The 16,230-nt window shown below is 39.3% G+C and overlaps 1 protein-coding gene across 1 annotated transcript; it reads right to left on the minus strand.

The window, feature by feature from the left end:
- Nucleotides 1-8,942: 8,942 nt before the first annotated feature.
- LOC308490931 (dual specificity mitogen-activated protein kinase kinase 4-like) lies at nt 8,943-10,651 on the minus strand (the record flags this gene model as incomplete). The annotated part of the gene is given in 2 exon segments (XM_081033711.1): nt 8,943-10,540; nt 10,543-10,651. Coding segments are annotated over 2 exon segments (1,095 nt in total). The 3' UTR covers nt 8,943-9,554.
- Between the last annotated feature and the right edge of the window lie 5,579 nt (nt 10,652-16,230).

Below are 16,230 nucleotides of genomic sequence, written 5' to 3' on the forward strand. Positions count from 1 at the left end.
ATGCTGAAAGTAGAGCTCGTACTGCTTCCCCATCTTATGGATAGAAGTATGTTTTAGTCATGATATGTATGTTTCTCACTGGACAGAAGCTTTCCCTTGCAGACAAGCTAATGCGCCTGCAGTGGCTAAAGTACTGTTAGAGAAGATTATTCCTACTTGGGGAACTTCTCCTGAACTCCACAGTGATCGAGGACCTCATTTCATTGGTCAGGTGCTGAAGCAAGTCTGTGCTGTTTGGCCAGTCCTGCAACATTTTCACTGAGCTTACCATCCTCAATCTTCAGGATTAGTTGAACGCACTAATGGTATTATTAAGACTCAATTGGCAAAATTTACAGAAACTCTTCAAATACCTTGGCCAAAATCATTGTCCTTTTAAACCTCAGGTTTATCCCTTTGGGGACCGATAAGCTCTCACCCTTTGAGATATTTACAGGACGTCCTATGCATTTAGCCCCTGCCACATAAGCTAGGTTGCTATGTTGTTCTAATTCTACCTTTAACTTTGATCTATTTAAGCTCTGCTTCTGATGCCAGTTGACACTGGACACCCACTGTTTCCCAATCCATGCACTCTTCCCTTGATGTAAGAGATGGCACCCAGAGGAGGCCCTTCGCATATCAAGGGATGAGAGTCTGAACAAACATCAAGGAACAAAAGAGTGGACACTGGAAAACCTGAGTCTAAAAGATCTGACTGTTGATCAATGATGATTTTAGAGAAAAGATCTTGATCATGAGGGGGTAATGATAAAAGTGAACTGGCATCTTAAGATGATTACCCATAGAGCTGAAAAGACTGTGGGCAGAGCTGGGCCCATGTTAACTCTCTAGTCCTGACTTGCTGTTAAACATTGTGGCAATTTCCAGGCAAGGGATCCAAATAAATATAGAGGCCATCTTGGAAACGTGTCCTTTTGCACATGGGCGGCTGGTTGGATTTCCAGCCTGAGGTGTGCATTCACACACCGGTGGGGTTGTCTCATTTCTTTCTCTTTTCCCGAATAAACCACTCTTTTGGTGAATTTTCTGGAGTTAATTTGGCCAGTAGACAAAACTTAATTTGTTTTGTCTGCCAGAGACACAATTTGGATTTAATTGTTATTTATAAACTAGTGAATTTGTATTGTTGTACCTGACTGATGGCTAAAATTTTGGAACAGATGCTATAGGGTCTCTGCTTATGTGTTTCTGTATGTTTATATATGGATGCATGTTATGTATATGTGATTTGGTTTTCTACATCTGGGTGGTATTGCCAAAATTAATTTATTAAAAAATATCTTACCTGACTACTGCACTATACACCTGAAGCTGAAGCTGAATAATATTGTATGTCAACAATAATTATATATATATATATAATTAGTCATAGGATATGGAGTACAGCATAGGGAATAGAGTAAATGGAATTGTAATAGATATATACAATATCAATAGATACATACAAAATCAATCTATCAAAATAGATTGGGGAAGGGGGTTTATCACTTTGTGAGGGGTGAAATGTTTAACTATTACATTGTTTGTACACTTGAAACTAACAAAAAAGAAATAAAATAAAATAAAATATAAAATCAAAAGCTCTCTCTCCAAAAAAAATCTCTAATTGACTTAAAGAAAAAAATAAGCACTTATCAAATTAAATATTTCTAAACTTTCAGAAATATAATAGAAATTAACCTAAATGTTTTTCTTTTGTATTCTTCTCTTTTTTTTTATCTTTTTTTCCTTCTAAATGTTTTTGCATTCATATGACCTAAAATAATCTTTGGTAAATAAAGTCGTTTATTTGTTTGTTTAATTAAAATAGGTTTGCATTCAGAATTATCAGCATTTAATATAATACAGACATACAACTTTTATCCCACCTGATTTATTAGTCAAATGCTATCTCTGTTACAAAATTTGTCAGCAAGAAAAATAACTTATAGTAAGTGATGGCTAGCTGCTTTAATGTTTCATAAAATTTTCATGAGTAATCGAAATATGATTGCTAAGAACAAGTGAATTAAGTAAATGTAAGTGGATAGAAGTTTATGAGTGAATTTTCAACAATAATTATGTTTTGTGATATGTCAACTTAAATAGTTATAGAAATCTTTCTGGTAACTTGAAACCCTAGAAGTTTTGCTAAGTTAAATGATGAAAGTTCATTGAATATCTAGATTATTTCCAAATAAGATAAAATACTGAAACATTAATGACTGAGCATAGGTTTATTCACTTTTGGCTGCTTATTACAGAGAAACTAAAGATGTTTGGATCTGTCAGTAAACATGTCTCTTGAACATTTATATATATACACATATATATACACATATGTATATATGTACATATATGCATATGTATATATGTGTATATATACATATATATGTATATGTATATATGTACATATGTATATATGTATGTGTATGTGTATATATATTCATATACATATATGTATATATACTATGAGAAATCTTATGCATCTAGAAACTGAAATGTATTCATAAATTTACCAATATACAGAATACTGGTGTAACAGTTTACAATTACTTCTTAATTTTCACTAAAAGTTAAGATTTCTAAGAATTAAAAATTGTAATTAATATGTATAATTAAAACTACTAGAAATAATAAGGGAAACACCTTATGCAAGGAAAATAAGGTGTGTTTTGGCTAAGAAAATTTATAAAGTTTGAAAACATATTTTTGTTAAAGTAAATGAATGTAATTTTGTCCCAAAGTAGAACTGGTTGTTTCCAGAATGGAAAAAGGACAGACAACTTAAATGGATATAGGAAGTTGGGGTGGAGGAAGATGAGGTAGAGAGAAAGAGAGAGAGAGAATTTTATTATGTGCAGTCAAGCTCGCTAAAAATGGAATAAATTTACTATAAGGGATTTAAAGAGAAAGAAAGAAAGAAAGAAAGAAAGAAAGAAAGAAAGAAAGAAAGAAAGAAAGAAAGAAAGAAAGAAAGAAAGAAAGAAAGAAAGAAAGAGGGAGGGAGGGAGGGAGGGAGGGAGGGAGGGAGGGAGGGAGGGAGGGAGAGAAAGAAAGAAAAAGAGAGAAAGAGAGAAAGAGAGAAAGAAAGAAAGAAAGAAAGAAAGAAAGAAAGAAAGAAAGAAAGAAAGAAAGAAAGAAAGAAAGAAAGAAAGAAAGAAAGAAAGAAAGAAAGAAAGAAAGAAAGAAAGAAAGAAAGAAAGAAAGAAAGAAAGAAAGAAAGAAAGAAAGAAAGAAAGAAAGAAAGGAACTTTAATAGAACTTCCACTCAAGACGGTGGAGTAGGTAAACACTGTGCAGGCCTCTTCCCACAACCACATCAAAATTACAACAAAATTATAGAACAACCACTTTTGAAAACCACCTGAAGACAAACTGAATAGAATTTTTATAACTAAAAATATAAAGAAGAAGCCACATTGAGACTGGTAGGAGGGGCAGAGATTCAAAATAGGTTGGTCCCACACCCACATGTGGCTGTTAAGAATTGGAAGGGATATCTTGATTGCTGAGGTTCCCCCCACCCCAGGAGCAAGGGATTCCAGCCCCACACATGGCTCCCCAGCCCAGAACACCAGTGCTGGGAAGAGGAGTCCCTATAATAGCTGGCTGTAAAAATCACCAGGACTCAATGCAGGTGAGGTGGAGGGCTGCTGGAGACTCAGACATCCTTTTAAAGGGCCTGAGCCCTTGCTCACACTTATTCTAAGCTACAGAAAAGTGACAACACCTCAAAAATTGCCAGGGACATATAGGGACAAACTGAATTGTCTCATTTCAGGGTGAGGGCTGAAGAGACAGCTCTCTCTAGGACTAAAGTACTGACAGGTGCCATTTGTTCATTTGTCGAGCACTACCTCCACACAGCCTGCAGGCACAAGCAGGTGCCAAGCCTGAGTCTTTATTAATCTGGCTAGCATTACTCTAACCCCACCCTGGTGATTCTCTGAGACCCCACCCCAACCAATTCACACAACTGGCCCGAAACTATTTCAGAGGCTAATCCACAAAAGCAACCAACCTGGGCCCATGCTAGGGATTTTTATAAAATATCTCAAAGGTCCACAAACCCCAGACAAAGGGAGACTGGCCATAGCATGCCCTGTACCTCTTTCTAAGTGACCCTATACCTGGCACTAGTGGCAGCTGGCCTCAGTTCACAACATAACCATTTCCAGGCACTTCCAAGCCCATCACAAGCCAACTGCAGATCGCTTTGTATTTTCTACCAGGTGGCCCCAGACCAGACACAAGCAGTAGCTGACCTTGGCCTTCACTGAAGCCCCTCCAAAGAGGCCCCAGATCTAACACACTTGGGGGCTGGCTTCAGAACACAGCAGAGCATCATTCAATTAGTGCCACAAATGACACTTTATTTTATTTTTAATTAAAGTTTATTGGGGTGATAATTGTTAGTAAAATTACATAGATTTCAGGTGTACAATTCTGTATTACATCATCTATAAATCCCATTGTGTGTTCACCACCCAGAGTCAGTTCTCCTTCCATCACCATATATTTGATCCCCTTTACCCTCATCTACCACCCCCGTCCCCCTTTACCCACTGGTGGGTTTAATTTTTTGATCCAATCTGCTACTTGTGCCTTTTTATTGGTGAGTTCAGTCCACTTACATTTAGGGTGATTATTGATATATGAGGATTTCCTATCATTCTATCTTTGGTTTTCTGGTAGGACTGTGTCTCCATTGTTTCTTTGCCCTTTTTTTACTGTCTATTATTTCAGTGTGGTGGCAGTCTATGATTTTCCCCTCTGTTTCTTCTTTTATTGTGTTATATATTTCAGTTCTGGATTTTTTTTTGAGTGGTTACCATTAAGTTTATGTAAAATAAAATTTCATATTTAGAGTATTCCATTTTCTTCAACATGTTTACTTTCTCCATTCCCTTATGCCTTTACTTTCCCCCCTTATATGTTTGTGTTGTTACAAATTAACCCTATTTATGCTGTGAGTTGATTTCTGTGCTGCAAAATGCTGCAGCAATCTAGAAAATATTGTGATGGAGCTTCTGAAGAAGGAAGCCCATGTCTATCACGTCCACTTTGTCATCTTGCCTCAGCTTCTGTTCTGGGTTCACTAATGACAGCCGGGAGGCTTTGACAAATCCCCAGTCCCTAGACTCCATCAACCTTTGGATGGCCACCTTCACACAGTAGGAGGCACACAGCTGACCTTGGAGACCTGAGCGGTCGAGGGAAGACTGAGCTCCACACTAAGCAGCCATCTTGGAATGTTCCACCAACCGAGAACTGGGTGATTTCCATTGAGAACTCTGAACCTTGGTCTCAGGATCATAACCATAGACCCAAGTTTCATCTCCCATAGTGACATGTCTTCAAAAGCTGGAATATGAAGTGGCACAATCACGCAACTCCAATGAAATTGACAAACGCTGTTGCTTTAGTTCAACAGTCAAAACATGTGGAACAAATTTCACACTCACTCACTTCATGCTCAAATCTGTTGTTAAAATGCTTTGAACCAAACCATAAGAGATGTTCAGATCCTCAGAAATTTCCCTAACAGTCAATCACCTGTTTGATGGTACCATTTAGCTTACTATTTCAACATTGTCTTGGGTTTTTGATGTTGAAGGATGTCCTGATTTCTTCTCATCTTCAATCGATTCACATCCATTACAAAATCATTCAAACCACTTGTAAACCATTTTCGTGATTACTGCAGCATCACCATAAACTAACTTTAACATTTTGTGTGTTTCTTTAACACTTTTTTGCAATTTGAAACAAATTTTCATGTTAATACATTGTTCATGACCCATGAATTATGGCACTTTAAAACACACCTCCTCTCAACTGTAGTCACACCCAGCTGACTGCAGGGAACAAGTTGAAACTTGCCACAAACTGTTAACTAAGTTTCAACATGCTGCTTCCCATATCAAAGAACGCTGCCTTTCCGTTGGATGGCAGTCAGCAGCAGCATTCACCATATTTTTTAATCACATCTCATATTTTTTTTATGGTTATGTTTTTTATATTTATAGCAACTCCATGTCTAACCTTTTGAGGAACTGAAAACTGTTTAGCAAAGCAGATTTTACATTCCCAGCAACAATATATGAGTATTCTAATTTGTCATTTTCTGTATTTTTTATTACAACCATATAGTGGGTATGAAGTTGTATCTCATTTTGATTTTGATTTGCTTTCCCTAATGGCTAATAATGAGCATTGTTTTTTCATGTGTTTATTGGCCATTTGTGTATTTGCCTTGGAGAAATATCTATTCAAACACTTTGGGATTTTAAAATTGGGTTGTCTTTTTAAAAGTGAATTGAGTTATTTTTTATTTTAAAAAATTGAGATTTATTTATTTATTTAAAAATGAGTTAGTTGTCTTTTGAAGTTATGAGTTATTTATATATTTGGATACAAGTTCCATATAAGATAATATAATTTGCAAATTTCTCCCATTCTATAGGTTATATTTTCTTTTTCTTGATGGGATTGTCAAATGACAAAATTAGAATAATTTGGCAAAAAGTCTGATGTCCTTTATTTGAGAAAACTAAGACATTGATTGTGGGAATACTATCCCTCACAAGCAGAGGAGCACTTTTCCAAAGGGATTTTGGTCAAGAGCAAGTTTTATAGAATGTTAGAAGCAACAGTGTGGAGACAGGGCATGATTAGCTGGGGGTTCATATCCAATGTTATTTAGAAAGATGAAGGGACAAGGAAATAAGTATAGAGCCCACAGTTGGCTTGACATTTGGGATTGGCTGACTAGATATTTTGCATTTCTGGTCAAATGGAACTGATTGGCGCCCTAATCAGGATTGACTCCATCTTAGGCCTAGAAATTTACTTCAGCAATCCCCATTTTTGATCATCTTTCTGAATATTCAAGAGTTTTGATTTAAAAAATACATATCAGTTTTACTATGAATCTAAGTTATTATTGCTTCTTTGGGTCTCGGTGTAATATTCACAAAAGACACTGTCAAGCTTGTGTTCTTACAGTTGGTTACATTCCTCTGTTCTCTTTTGTTGTTCCAGTTGAAAAGAGACCATCTGTCAGCTGGTCAATGGCTGCCCACATCCATTTATTTTATTTTTTTTTTTCATCATCACATCCTACATTTATTACAACTGACCTGCAGGCAAAAGGATAGAACTATTACATAAACACTTCGATTCCAAGTATATATCTTAAATAGAGGAGGAATTCAAACCAGAATACAGGATAAAATATTCCAAAGCTCCAAGAAGCAGTTATGTTACTGAGCTCCATTTTTACAGACAAATAAGGCAATATCCCTGCACATTAGCTTTTTGATAATTTTTATACATTTTTCTATGGTACAAGAGAAAAATAACCAGAGCTCACAATGTACAGTTCTTACACTATTTTCACAGTTTGTGAACACTATACACCCTTTTGTTTTAATAAAGATACATTGTAATAAACTCCTTGCCCTTAAATTTATAGTTTATAATAATCTATGATTAATATACTAAAATTGCCTTTTTATGTGGTCATCCACACAATAGAACGGTCAGATTAGCTCCTGGACAGTCAGAATTGCTTTGATCTCCATTTGTAAAATGGCAAAGTGACCCTATGCTGAGCCAGCCGGGACAGCGAGCGCAGAGAAACAAATTCCCCTGGAGTCCCCGGGAGCCACGGAGGACGATGGCTTGGTGGTCAAGGAAGACGTGCAGCGGTGCTTCCTTTCAGAACACTGGGAAGTCTAAGGTTTAGGAGGCAGGGGAGAACACAGGAAAATCAGGCCAGCGGACTAAAGCCATCCATCTTTTCTGAATTCTGAAATTTACAGGGATGTAACTTGAAACAGCACCATTCTCCCTTTATTGTCTTATAGTGTTTAGGACTGTCACTCTGGGAGGAGACACAGCATACCTGCCACCGTGCGGTTCTGTGACGGCATCCCCTGCATCTCAGACCATGGCTGTTTTGTATTCCAGTGTGAACCACTCACAGTGCTGCCTAACTGCTATACGAAGCCTGGTGCTCAGTGCCAGAGAGGCCAGAGCGCCACCTACGGGAAGGGGAGCCTGGCTGGCTGGGGGCGGGGTGGGGTGGGAGCACTGCAAAAGACAGCAGAGTTAAACGGCCTCTCATGATTATTGTGGGATTATTTTGTTGTGTAGAATTCCAATTCCAAGAAATGACAGTGACATGCTAGAGGTTCTGGCAGGTGATGAGCTTATCTAAAAGACTGCCGTTGCGTTCCTCATCGGGTCGCATGTGTCTCTGAAAAGATGCTTCCTCATCACCCACCACATCAGCTGAGCCCCACATTTCTCAGCCTTTTCAACATTAGAGCATATGAGAGACCTAGGGCTAGAAATCCTCGGTAAGGAACATCCCTGGTAATTATAAAGGTTTTTGATATAAGAAAAGGCGAAATATTAGATTAAGCGAAAGTCACATAGCGGCAACTGACTACATGGGTGGGGAAAGAGATTCGGAAACTGAAGGCCTGGACTAGTGATGGCAAACAGCTGAGATTTGGTCTTTTGCTGCCTACAAGACATCTTTTATCTACTCAATCAAGGCACATTGCTACCAGCTACTTCTCCCTGTTAGTGAGTTATGATGGCTGAAGCATCAGGCTTGGGACAAAGGGGAAATACATAGCTGCTACAAGTTGTTCCAGATAAGATACTAGTATTAAAAACATCTGTAAACTTTGTCCTCCGTGCTTCTTTCTTCTTTCTGTCCTGGTGGTTGATGGCAGGGAACATCGCGTTGGCAGCATACCAAATTCTGAGAATGAAAATTCTTAGGATCAGCACCTTCTTTGACAGGTGGCAGACTCCTGAGTCCTCCCCATGCAGAGCAGAGGGGCTGGGAAAGGAGAAAAGAACACATTCTGTCCCGTCTCGCTATTTGAATGTTCACCTCTTTGAACGCAACACAGTTTTTGGTAAAGAGAAATTCATTCTGATTTAACGTGGTATTTCAAACAGGGAATGTGGCTGAGCACATCGATCCCCAAACATCGACCGTGACTGTAAAGCAACAGAATATCAAATCAGTAAATCTATTGCACTTGGTGAAGAAAGTAAAATGCCTCCTTCGTCTCCCAGCTCCAGAAGGCAATGCGTCTCGGTGCTGTGCAAGCTCTTCTCACTCAAGCCCAAGTCTCTATGTTCAGACAAAGTACATCCGTCACTGCGTTCTTCCAGAATTTGGAACTCTGACAAAACACCATTCCAGTAGCTGCGTCTCCAGGTTCCGAGTCTAGAAATGAATTTAAGATGTGATCTAATCACAGTCAACAAGTTGATCGTACTGACTTCCACATTTCATGAACACGTTCATCGGGAAAGAGCAGGATGAGGTCTCTCTGACCAGCGCAACACTGTGGTCACTCGGGTATTACGGGGGTGCACGTTCTAGGTGACAGGAGTATACAGACAGGATGGAAACGAACACCAATCTTATTGCACATGGTGTCTGGGCGAGCAATAAAAACACTGTGATATGGGATGACAATTCTTTACGTCTTGCTTCCTCTCAGCCCTTTATTCTAGAGTCTGACGTAGCAGCGATATCAATCGACATACATGGGAGAGCTGGGAGTCGCTGGCATTTGATCCAGGATTTTACAAACATAGCTTGCGACCTCTACGGTACGTTCTTCATACATCAAAATAAAGGTATGTTTCAGAAGTTCTTTATACTTTGGCCTTTTGGATTCATCCTTTGTAAGGCACAAGTTGACAAAGTTGATGAAACTTGGGGAGAATTCCCTTTCCTCAGAATTACTCAGCTGTGGAGGATCTCCTTTCACGACTTGTGTTAGTTGATCAAATACACTATTCCACTTTGGATAAGGAAATCGGCCTGTGGCCAACTCGTACAATGTGATCCCCAAACTCCAGACATCAGAGCGGACATCGTATCCTTGTCGTGATGCACTTGGGTCTATTCTTTCAGGTGCCATGTATGGCCTACACCCAGCATCTCTTGTCTTGGCGATGGAGTCCACAAGCTGTCCACTGATGCCAAAATCACAGAGTTTAATATTTCCACTTCTGTCCAGAAGGATATTGGAAGGTTTGATATCTCTGTGAATGATTTTCAAGTTTTCTTTTAAGTGGTTTAGTGCTTTCACAGTTGCTAAAGTGATTTTGCCTAAAATTTCTTCTGGAATAACATCATCTAATACACTATATACATATTTGTAAAACTTATCAAACGAGGTAGACATGAGTTCCATACAGATCCAACAGTCACCCTCTCTGAAGAGTGCACCATAAAACTGAACAATGTACGGGCAATCACTACTCCGCATTACTACATCCAAATCCATAAGAAGTTGTTTTTGTTCTTTTTCATCCACAGTTGACCGAATTCTTTTAACTGCCATTATTTGCCCACTTGGTTTGTGGACCATTTTGTTGACAGAACCATAAGCTCCTCGTCCAATTTCTCCAAGGTCTTTCAAGTCCTCTGCAGTGAAATCCCAGTGCTGTTCAGGGGAGATCTTCAGTTTTCCTGACGATTCAATGCTGTGTGTTCTCAGTCTCTCTCCTGCATGCTGCTGACGGCCGGGTGGCCCGGCGCCGGGGCCCCTATGGGGCCCGGGGTGCCGCTGCCGCTGCCACCCCCGGAGCCGCCGCCGCCGCTCGGGCTCGGAGCCGCCATTGTTGGGAGTGAGGAGCCGAGCGGCGCCGCGGCGGCTGCAATGCAGCAAGCTCGGCTGCCCACATCCATTTAAAACTTTTGAGAGAACTGGTATATTAGGGAAACAATGACACTTATAGGCAACAAAACAATGCTCATGGTTTGGAAAGTACTTCTGAGCCAGGATTCCTATGACCAGCTAGAATCAAATAAGCCAAGAAATGATTCCAAAGAAGGGAATACTTCTTTAAGTCAGTTTTCCTATCTATGTACTTCATATAACTGTGTCTCCACTTCCCCAGAAATGTTTACCCAGGTACAGCAGATGCTGTTGACTATTGCACAAATTCCTCCTTGTTCTGCAAGTAGGTAATCCAGAGCTATTCTACTGTCTAGGAAAACTTTTGTAAGTGAATTCAACGATCTCTGCTGGAGAGCTACAGCATTGGCAGTGGACCCTGCTATTTCCCTTGGAGTAAAAAGTGGACCCCCAGTGTTAGGGAGTTGGACATGAGGGTGGGGGTGGAGTTTGTTCAAGTGAAGCTGAGGCTGGGAATCAGGGAGATGTTTTTGATGGGCAGAACTACAAGATCACCATCACTGTGGCAAATCCAACAATCATTTTTAGGTGTTATTACTGTTCCCATACCTTGCAATAGCCTGAGATATGTGAACAATGGAATTACCTTTCCAGGCCAGAGAAAAGCAAAAATGTGGACAAAATAATCATAAAGTCATGGTATAAGAATTAGGAAAAGTATGGTCAGAGAGGATGAAAGGAGTGGAAACACATTTTTGATCTGACATCTTCAGGAAAAGCTGTCTACCTTAACTTCAGCTACTTCTCTTCATAGCCAATTTGATACTGTGTTCTCTAGGTCCTATATCTCCGTGTATAGGAACAAATATCAAGTGGATCGTTCTTCAGCTTTGAAATATGGAATCAAGTTTTGATGCCTTGTAATTCAGCAGCAATCCCAGTGATCAAGTGTACTTTGTAGGATCCTTTGTATAAAAGTCACTTTTACAAAAGCATCAAAGTCAAACAATAACTGTGTGCAACTGACAAGACTTAAAAACGGCCATGGTTATGAAAACATCATGATAGTTCATTATTATGCATTTGACCAGGAAATTTGGATATTTTTGTGACACAGGTGTGGGCTAAAAGAAAATATTATTTTTTCTCCCACCTTCAAAGTTCTTTTAGTTTGGCAAATAATCAAATTAATAGAGACAGATTAACAGGAGAAAATCAAATTTTTAATACATGCACCTGGGTAATTTACACATTTAAGAAATTTCAGAGATAGTGGGAGAACATTGGGTATATATGACATTTTGGACAAAAAAGAAAAAGAAGGGTCAGGGTATTAGATTTCAGAAGTGAGAATGGGAGATTTACGGGTAGTCGAGGAAGAATGGAACACACATGGCAGGTATATTCTTGCTGGGCAATTCAGAAACAATGGGATACAGGGTGAATATAGCAAACAGGTACCTCACTGGAACCCTCCTATTTATCATACTTAATTCAAATTAGGTTAAGGCAACACCCTAAGATTTCTTTCCTGAAGTAGGCCAAAAAAAGGAAGGTTAAATGTTCTTTCTGAGTCTTTTATTTCTTAATAAACAGCTTAAAATCAATATTCCCAAAAGACAATTTGGGAGTCGCTCCTCTTAACACAAAATCTTTGAAAATGATAACTGGAACTATGACTGATAACATTATATAAGGACATATCAGATTTTTAGAAATTTTGTAGAATTTCTGGAACACATATTAATAACATATACCCCATACAAATATAACCTAAGAAGGTTACATGTTACCTCTTGACAATAGTTCCCATGTAATTTAATATATCAAATAAGTCTATTGAGTTTAACATTCTCTTTACATAAATAGAAAGAAAAATCTTTTAATATATTCCAGGGACACTCTGAATAATGCTAAAGTAGATTTGAGGTAAAAACAAACAAACAAACAAAACTTCGTTTAGAATATGTTTTTATGAAGTTTGTCAAGAACATCAAAGGTTTTAAAACACTTGATCAAATAAGACGATAGGTCATTGTGAAACAATGCTTAGTGATCAATTTCACTAAAACAATGTTTAAAAATTTTGAAGGCAAATACAGAAAATTATGTAGTTAAAATAAAAAACAAACAAAAAAACTTAGCTCTTTAAATATTGAGAAGACTGAGTTTTCTTAGGTAATCAAAGACCTGATCTGACAATGTGAAGTACAATAAGTTGTTTTGGTAAGAAACAAAATAATTCTTCCTAGGCAGATAAATTAATAGGTAAAGAAAAAAATCTTTGTTAGAACATTTCATCAAAAAAAATCATAATATACATTTTTTTCAAGTGCACATGGAACATTTTCCAAGATAAACCATGTGTTAGGACACAAAACAAATCTCAATAAATTTAAGAAGATTAAAATCATATCGATAGTGATGTCATCAAAATGGTGGCGTGAGGTGAGCCTCTGTAAAGCTCCCCTGGAAATTACAACTAATCGAACAACAAAAACTCCACAAAAACTCCAGGCACAGCAGACAGGCAAGACAAAGAGGCCCACTACTGAAGTCACCTAAAGGTGGGCGAATCACACAAGCAGGGGAGGAGGGAAGGGAGAAGTGTGGAGACTGGGAGGCGCGGGCGCAGGACGCAAGCCTAGCTCAATGGTCAGAGCTTGCTGTATCCCGGAACTACTGCAGCTGTGGGAGAGGAAAGAATTCAGTCTGTTAGGGCTCCACTTATGGCCCACAGGGCTGAGAAGGCAGGATATAACACAGCTGAACCCAACGCTCACGGCAGAGACCTCAGAGAAAAGACTGAGGGAAGAAGGCTGAAAACGGTGGTTAAAGCCCTCACTGCTGAGCAGAGAATGGAAGCCTTAGGCACTGAGACTAGCCAGCCCTTCCCCATCCTCCCAGAGCTCGCCCTACCCCACCTGCCAGGTGTTAGAAGCAGAACAATAGCAGTGTCAGATCAAAAGAACAGAATATGCTGTTCTGAGAACTGTGGACCTCAGACACAGTTTCGCAGCCCAAATAGTTCTGGTAAAGGGGAGGGAGCTGTGGAAGCAGGACCATGGTGGTGGTGCTCGACGCCATTGCTCTGGGCCACATCTCAAAACTCACCCCGCCCCTGGCCCCACATATCTGGGCAGATCCCTGCAGGAGTAAACAGAACTGCTGAAACATACGGGCTCTGAATCTGGTGCACGAAGAGCTTTGGAACTTCAAAAGCTCTCTGCATACCCACACAGACACTGCGCCCTGTGACCCAGGCGAACTATTAACAGAGGTGAAGCTTGTCACCCAGGAAATGCCCCCATTGTGTGAGAAGCTGGAATAGTGCAGAGAAAAGGTAGCACTACTGTGTGAGAGAGGAAATAAAAGGCAGCAGTCAGACAGAAAATAAAACATTCTACCAACAAATACTGGAAAACAAAAGAAAGACCTCTTCCTAACAACCTGTTACAGAAGCCACTCCTGTAGATGTCTAGGATGAGAAGTAATAAATCAGTAATTGCCATGAATAATCTAGGCAACAAGACAGCTCAGAAAGAAAGTGAAAAGTCTCCACAAAAGGAACTTAAAGATATAGAAATATCTGACTTAGACGACAGAGAATTCAAGATTGCAGTTCTGAAAAAACTCAACAAGATGCAAGAAAACACAGAAAGTCAATTTAATGAACTCAGAAACACAAAGAACAACATGAGCATTTTATAAAAGAGATTGAAATTTTAAAAAAGAACCAAATGGAATTTCTGGAGATTAAGAACTCAATAAAAGAAATTAAGAACAAAATAACCAGCTTAGGTAGTAGAGTTGACCAGATGGAGGAAAGAATCAGTGACATCGAAGTTAGAAACCTGGTAATGACACAGATGGAAGAAGAAAGAGACTTGAGACTTAAAAGAAATGAAAAAACTCTACAAGAAATTTCTGACTCCATCAGAAAGAGCAATATAAGAATAATGGGCATACCAGAAGGAGAAGAAAGAGAGAAGGGAACAGAGAATATATTCAAACAAATCGTCGATGAGAACTTCCCAAACTTGTGGAAAGAACTGGATCCTCGAATCCAAGAAGCAAATAGAACACCTAATTACCTCAATCACAACAGGCCTTTACCAAGGCACATTGTATTGAAGCTGTCTAAAATCAACGACAAAGAAAGAATCCTCAAGGCAGCCAGGGAAAAGAAGACGGTAACCTACAAAGAAAAGCCCATTAGATAATCATCAGATTTTTCAGCAGAAACTCTACAAGCCAGGAGAGAGTGGAACCAAGTATTCAAACTATTGAAAGAGAGAAATTATGAGCCAAGAATAGTATATCCAGCAAAGATCTCCTTTAGATATGAAGGAGGAATAAAGACCTTTCCAGACATCCAGAAGCTGAGGGAATTTTCTAATACATGACCTGCACTACAAGAAATACTAAAGGAGGCTATTTGACCACCATCAACAGGGACAATTTGTGGCAACCAAAACATAAAAAGGGGGAGAGTAAAGGCCAGAACCAGAATATGGAAAAGGAGAAAGTAAGCATGCTGAAGAAAATGGAATACTCTAAATATCAAACTTTCTTTTACATAAACTAAAGGGTAACCACTCAAAAAAAAATCAAGAACTGAAACATATACTGTAATAAAAGAAGAAAAAGGGGCCAGCCCAGTGGCTCAGGTGGTTGGAGCTCTGTGCTCGTTAACTCTGAAGGCTGCCGGTTCGATTCCCACATGGGCCAATGGGCTCTCAACCACTAGGTTGCTGGTTCAATTCCTCGAGTCCCATTAGGGATGGTGGGCTCTGACCCCTGCAACTTGGATTGAACACAGCACCTTGAGCTGAGCTGCAGCTGAGCTCTCGGATGGCTCAGTTGGTTGGAGTATGTCCTCTCAACCACAAGGTTGACGGTTCGACTCCCGCAAGGGATGGTGGGCTGCACCCCCTGCAACTAGCAATGGCACCTGGACCTGGAGCTGGGCTGTGCCCTCTACAACTAAGACTGAAAGGACAACTTAAAGTTGAACGGCACCCTCCACAACTAAGATTGAAAGGACAGCAACTTAACTTGGAAAAGGGGCCTGGAAGCACACACTGCTCCCCAATAAAGTCCTGTTCCCCTTACCCAATAAAATATTAAAAGAAAAGAAAAGTTAAAAAAAGAAGAAGAAGAAACAGAGGGAAACATCATAGAATACCACCACACAGAAATAATAGACAACAACAAAAAGGCAAAGAAACAATGGAGACACAGCCTTACCAGAAAACTAAATAGAATGACAGGAAATCTTCATGTATCAATAATCACCCTAAATGTAAATGGACTGAATTCACCAATAAAAAAGCACAGAGTAACAGATTGGATCAAAAAACAAAACCCAACCATATGCTGTCTCCAAGAGACACATCTCAGCTACAAGGACAAGCATAGACTCAAAGTGAAAGGGTGAAAATTGACACTCCAAGCAATTTCAGCCTGTTACCATAGGGCAGTGGGGATAGACGGGAAAAGAAAGGAAAAAGGAGGTGAGAGGAGACAAGACAAAGGAATGAAGCGATGAGGTCATCCT

Source organism: Rhinolophus hipposideros (assembly GCF_964194185.1).
Source record: "Rhinolophus hipposideros genome assembly, chromosome: 22".
Taxonomy (NCBI): Eukaryota; Metazoa; Chordata; class Mammalia; order Chiroptera; family Rhinolophidae; genus Rhinolophus; species Rhinolophus hipposideros.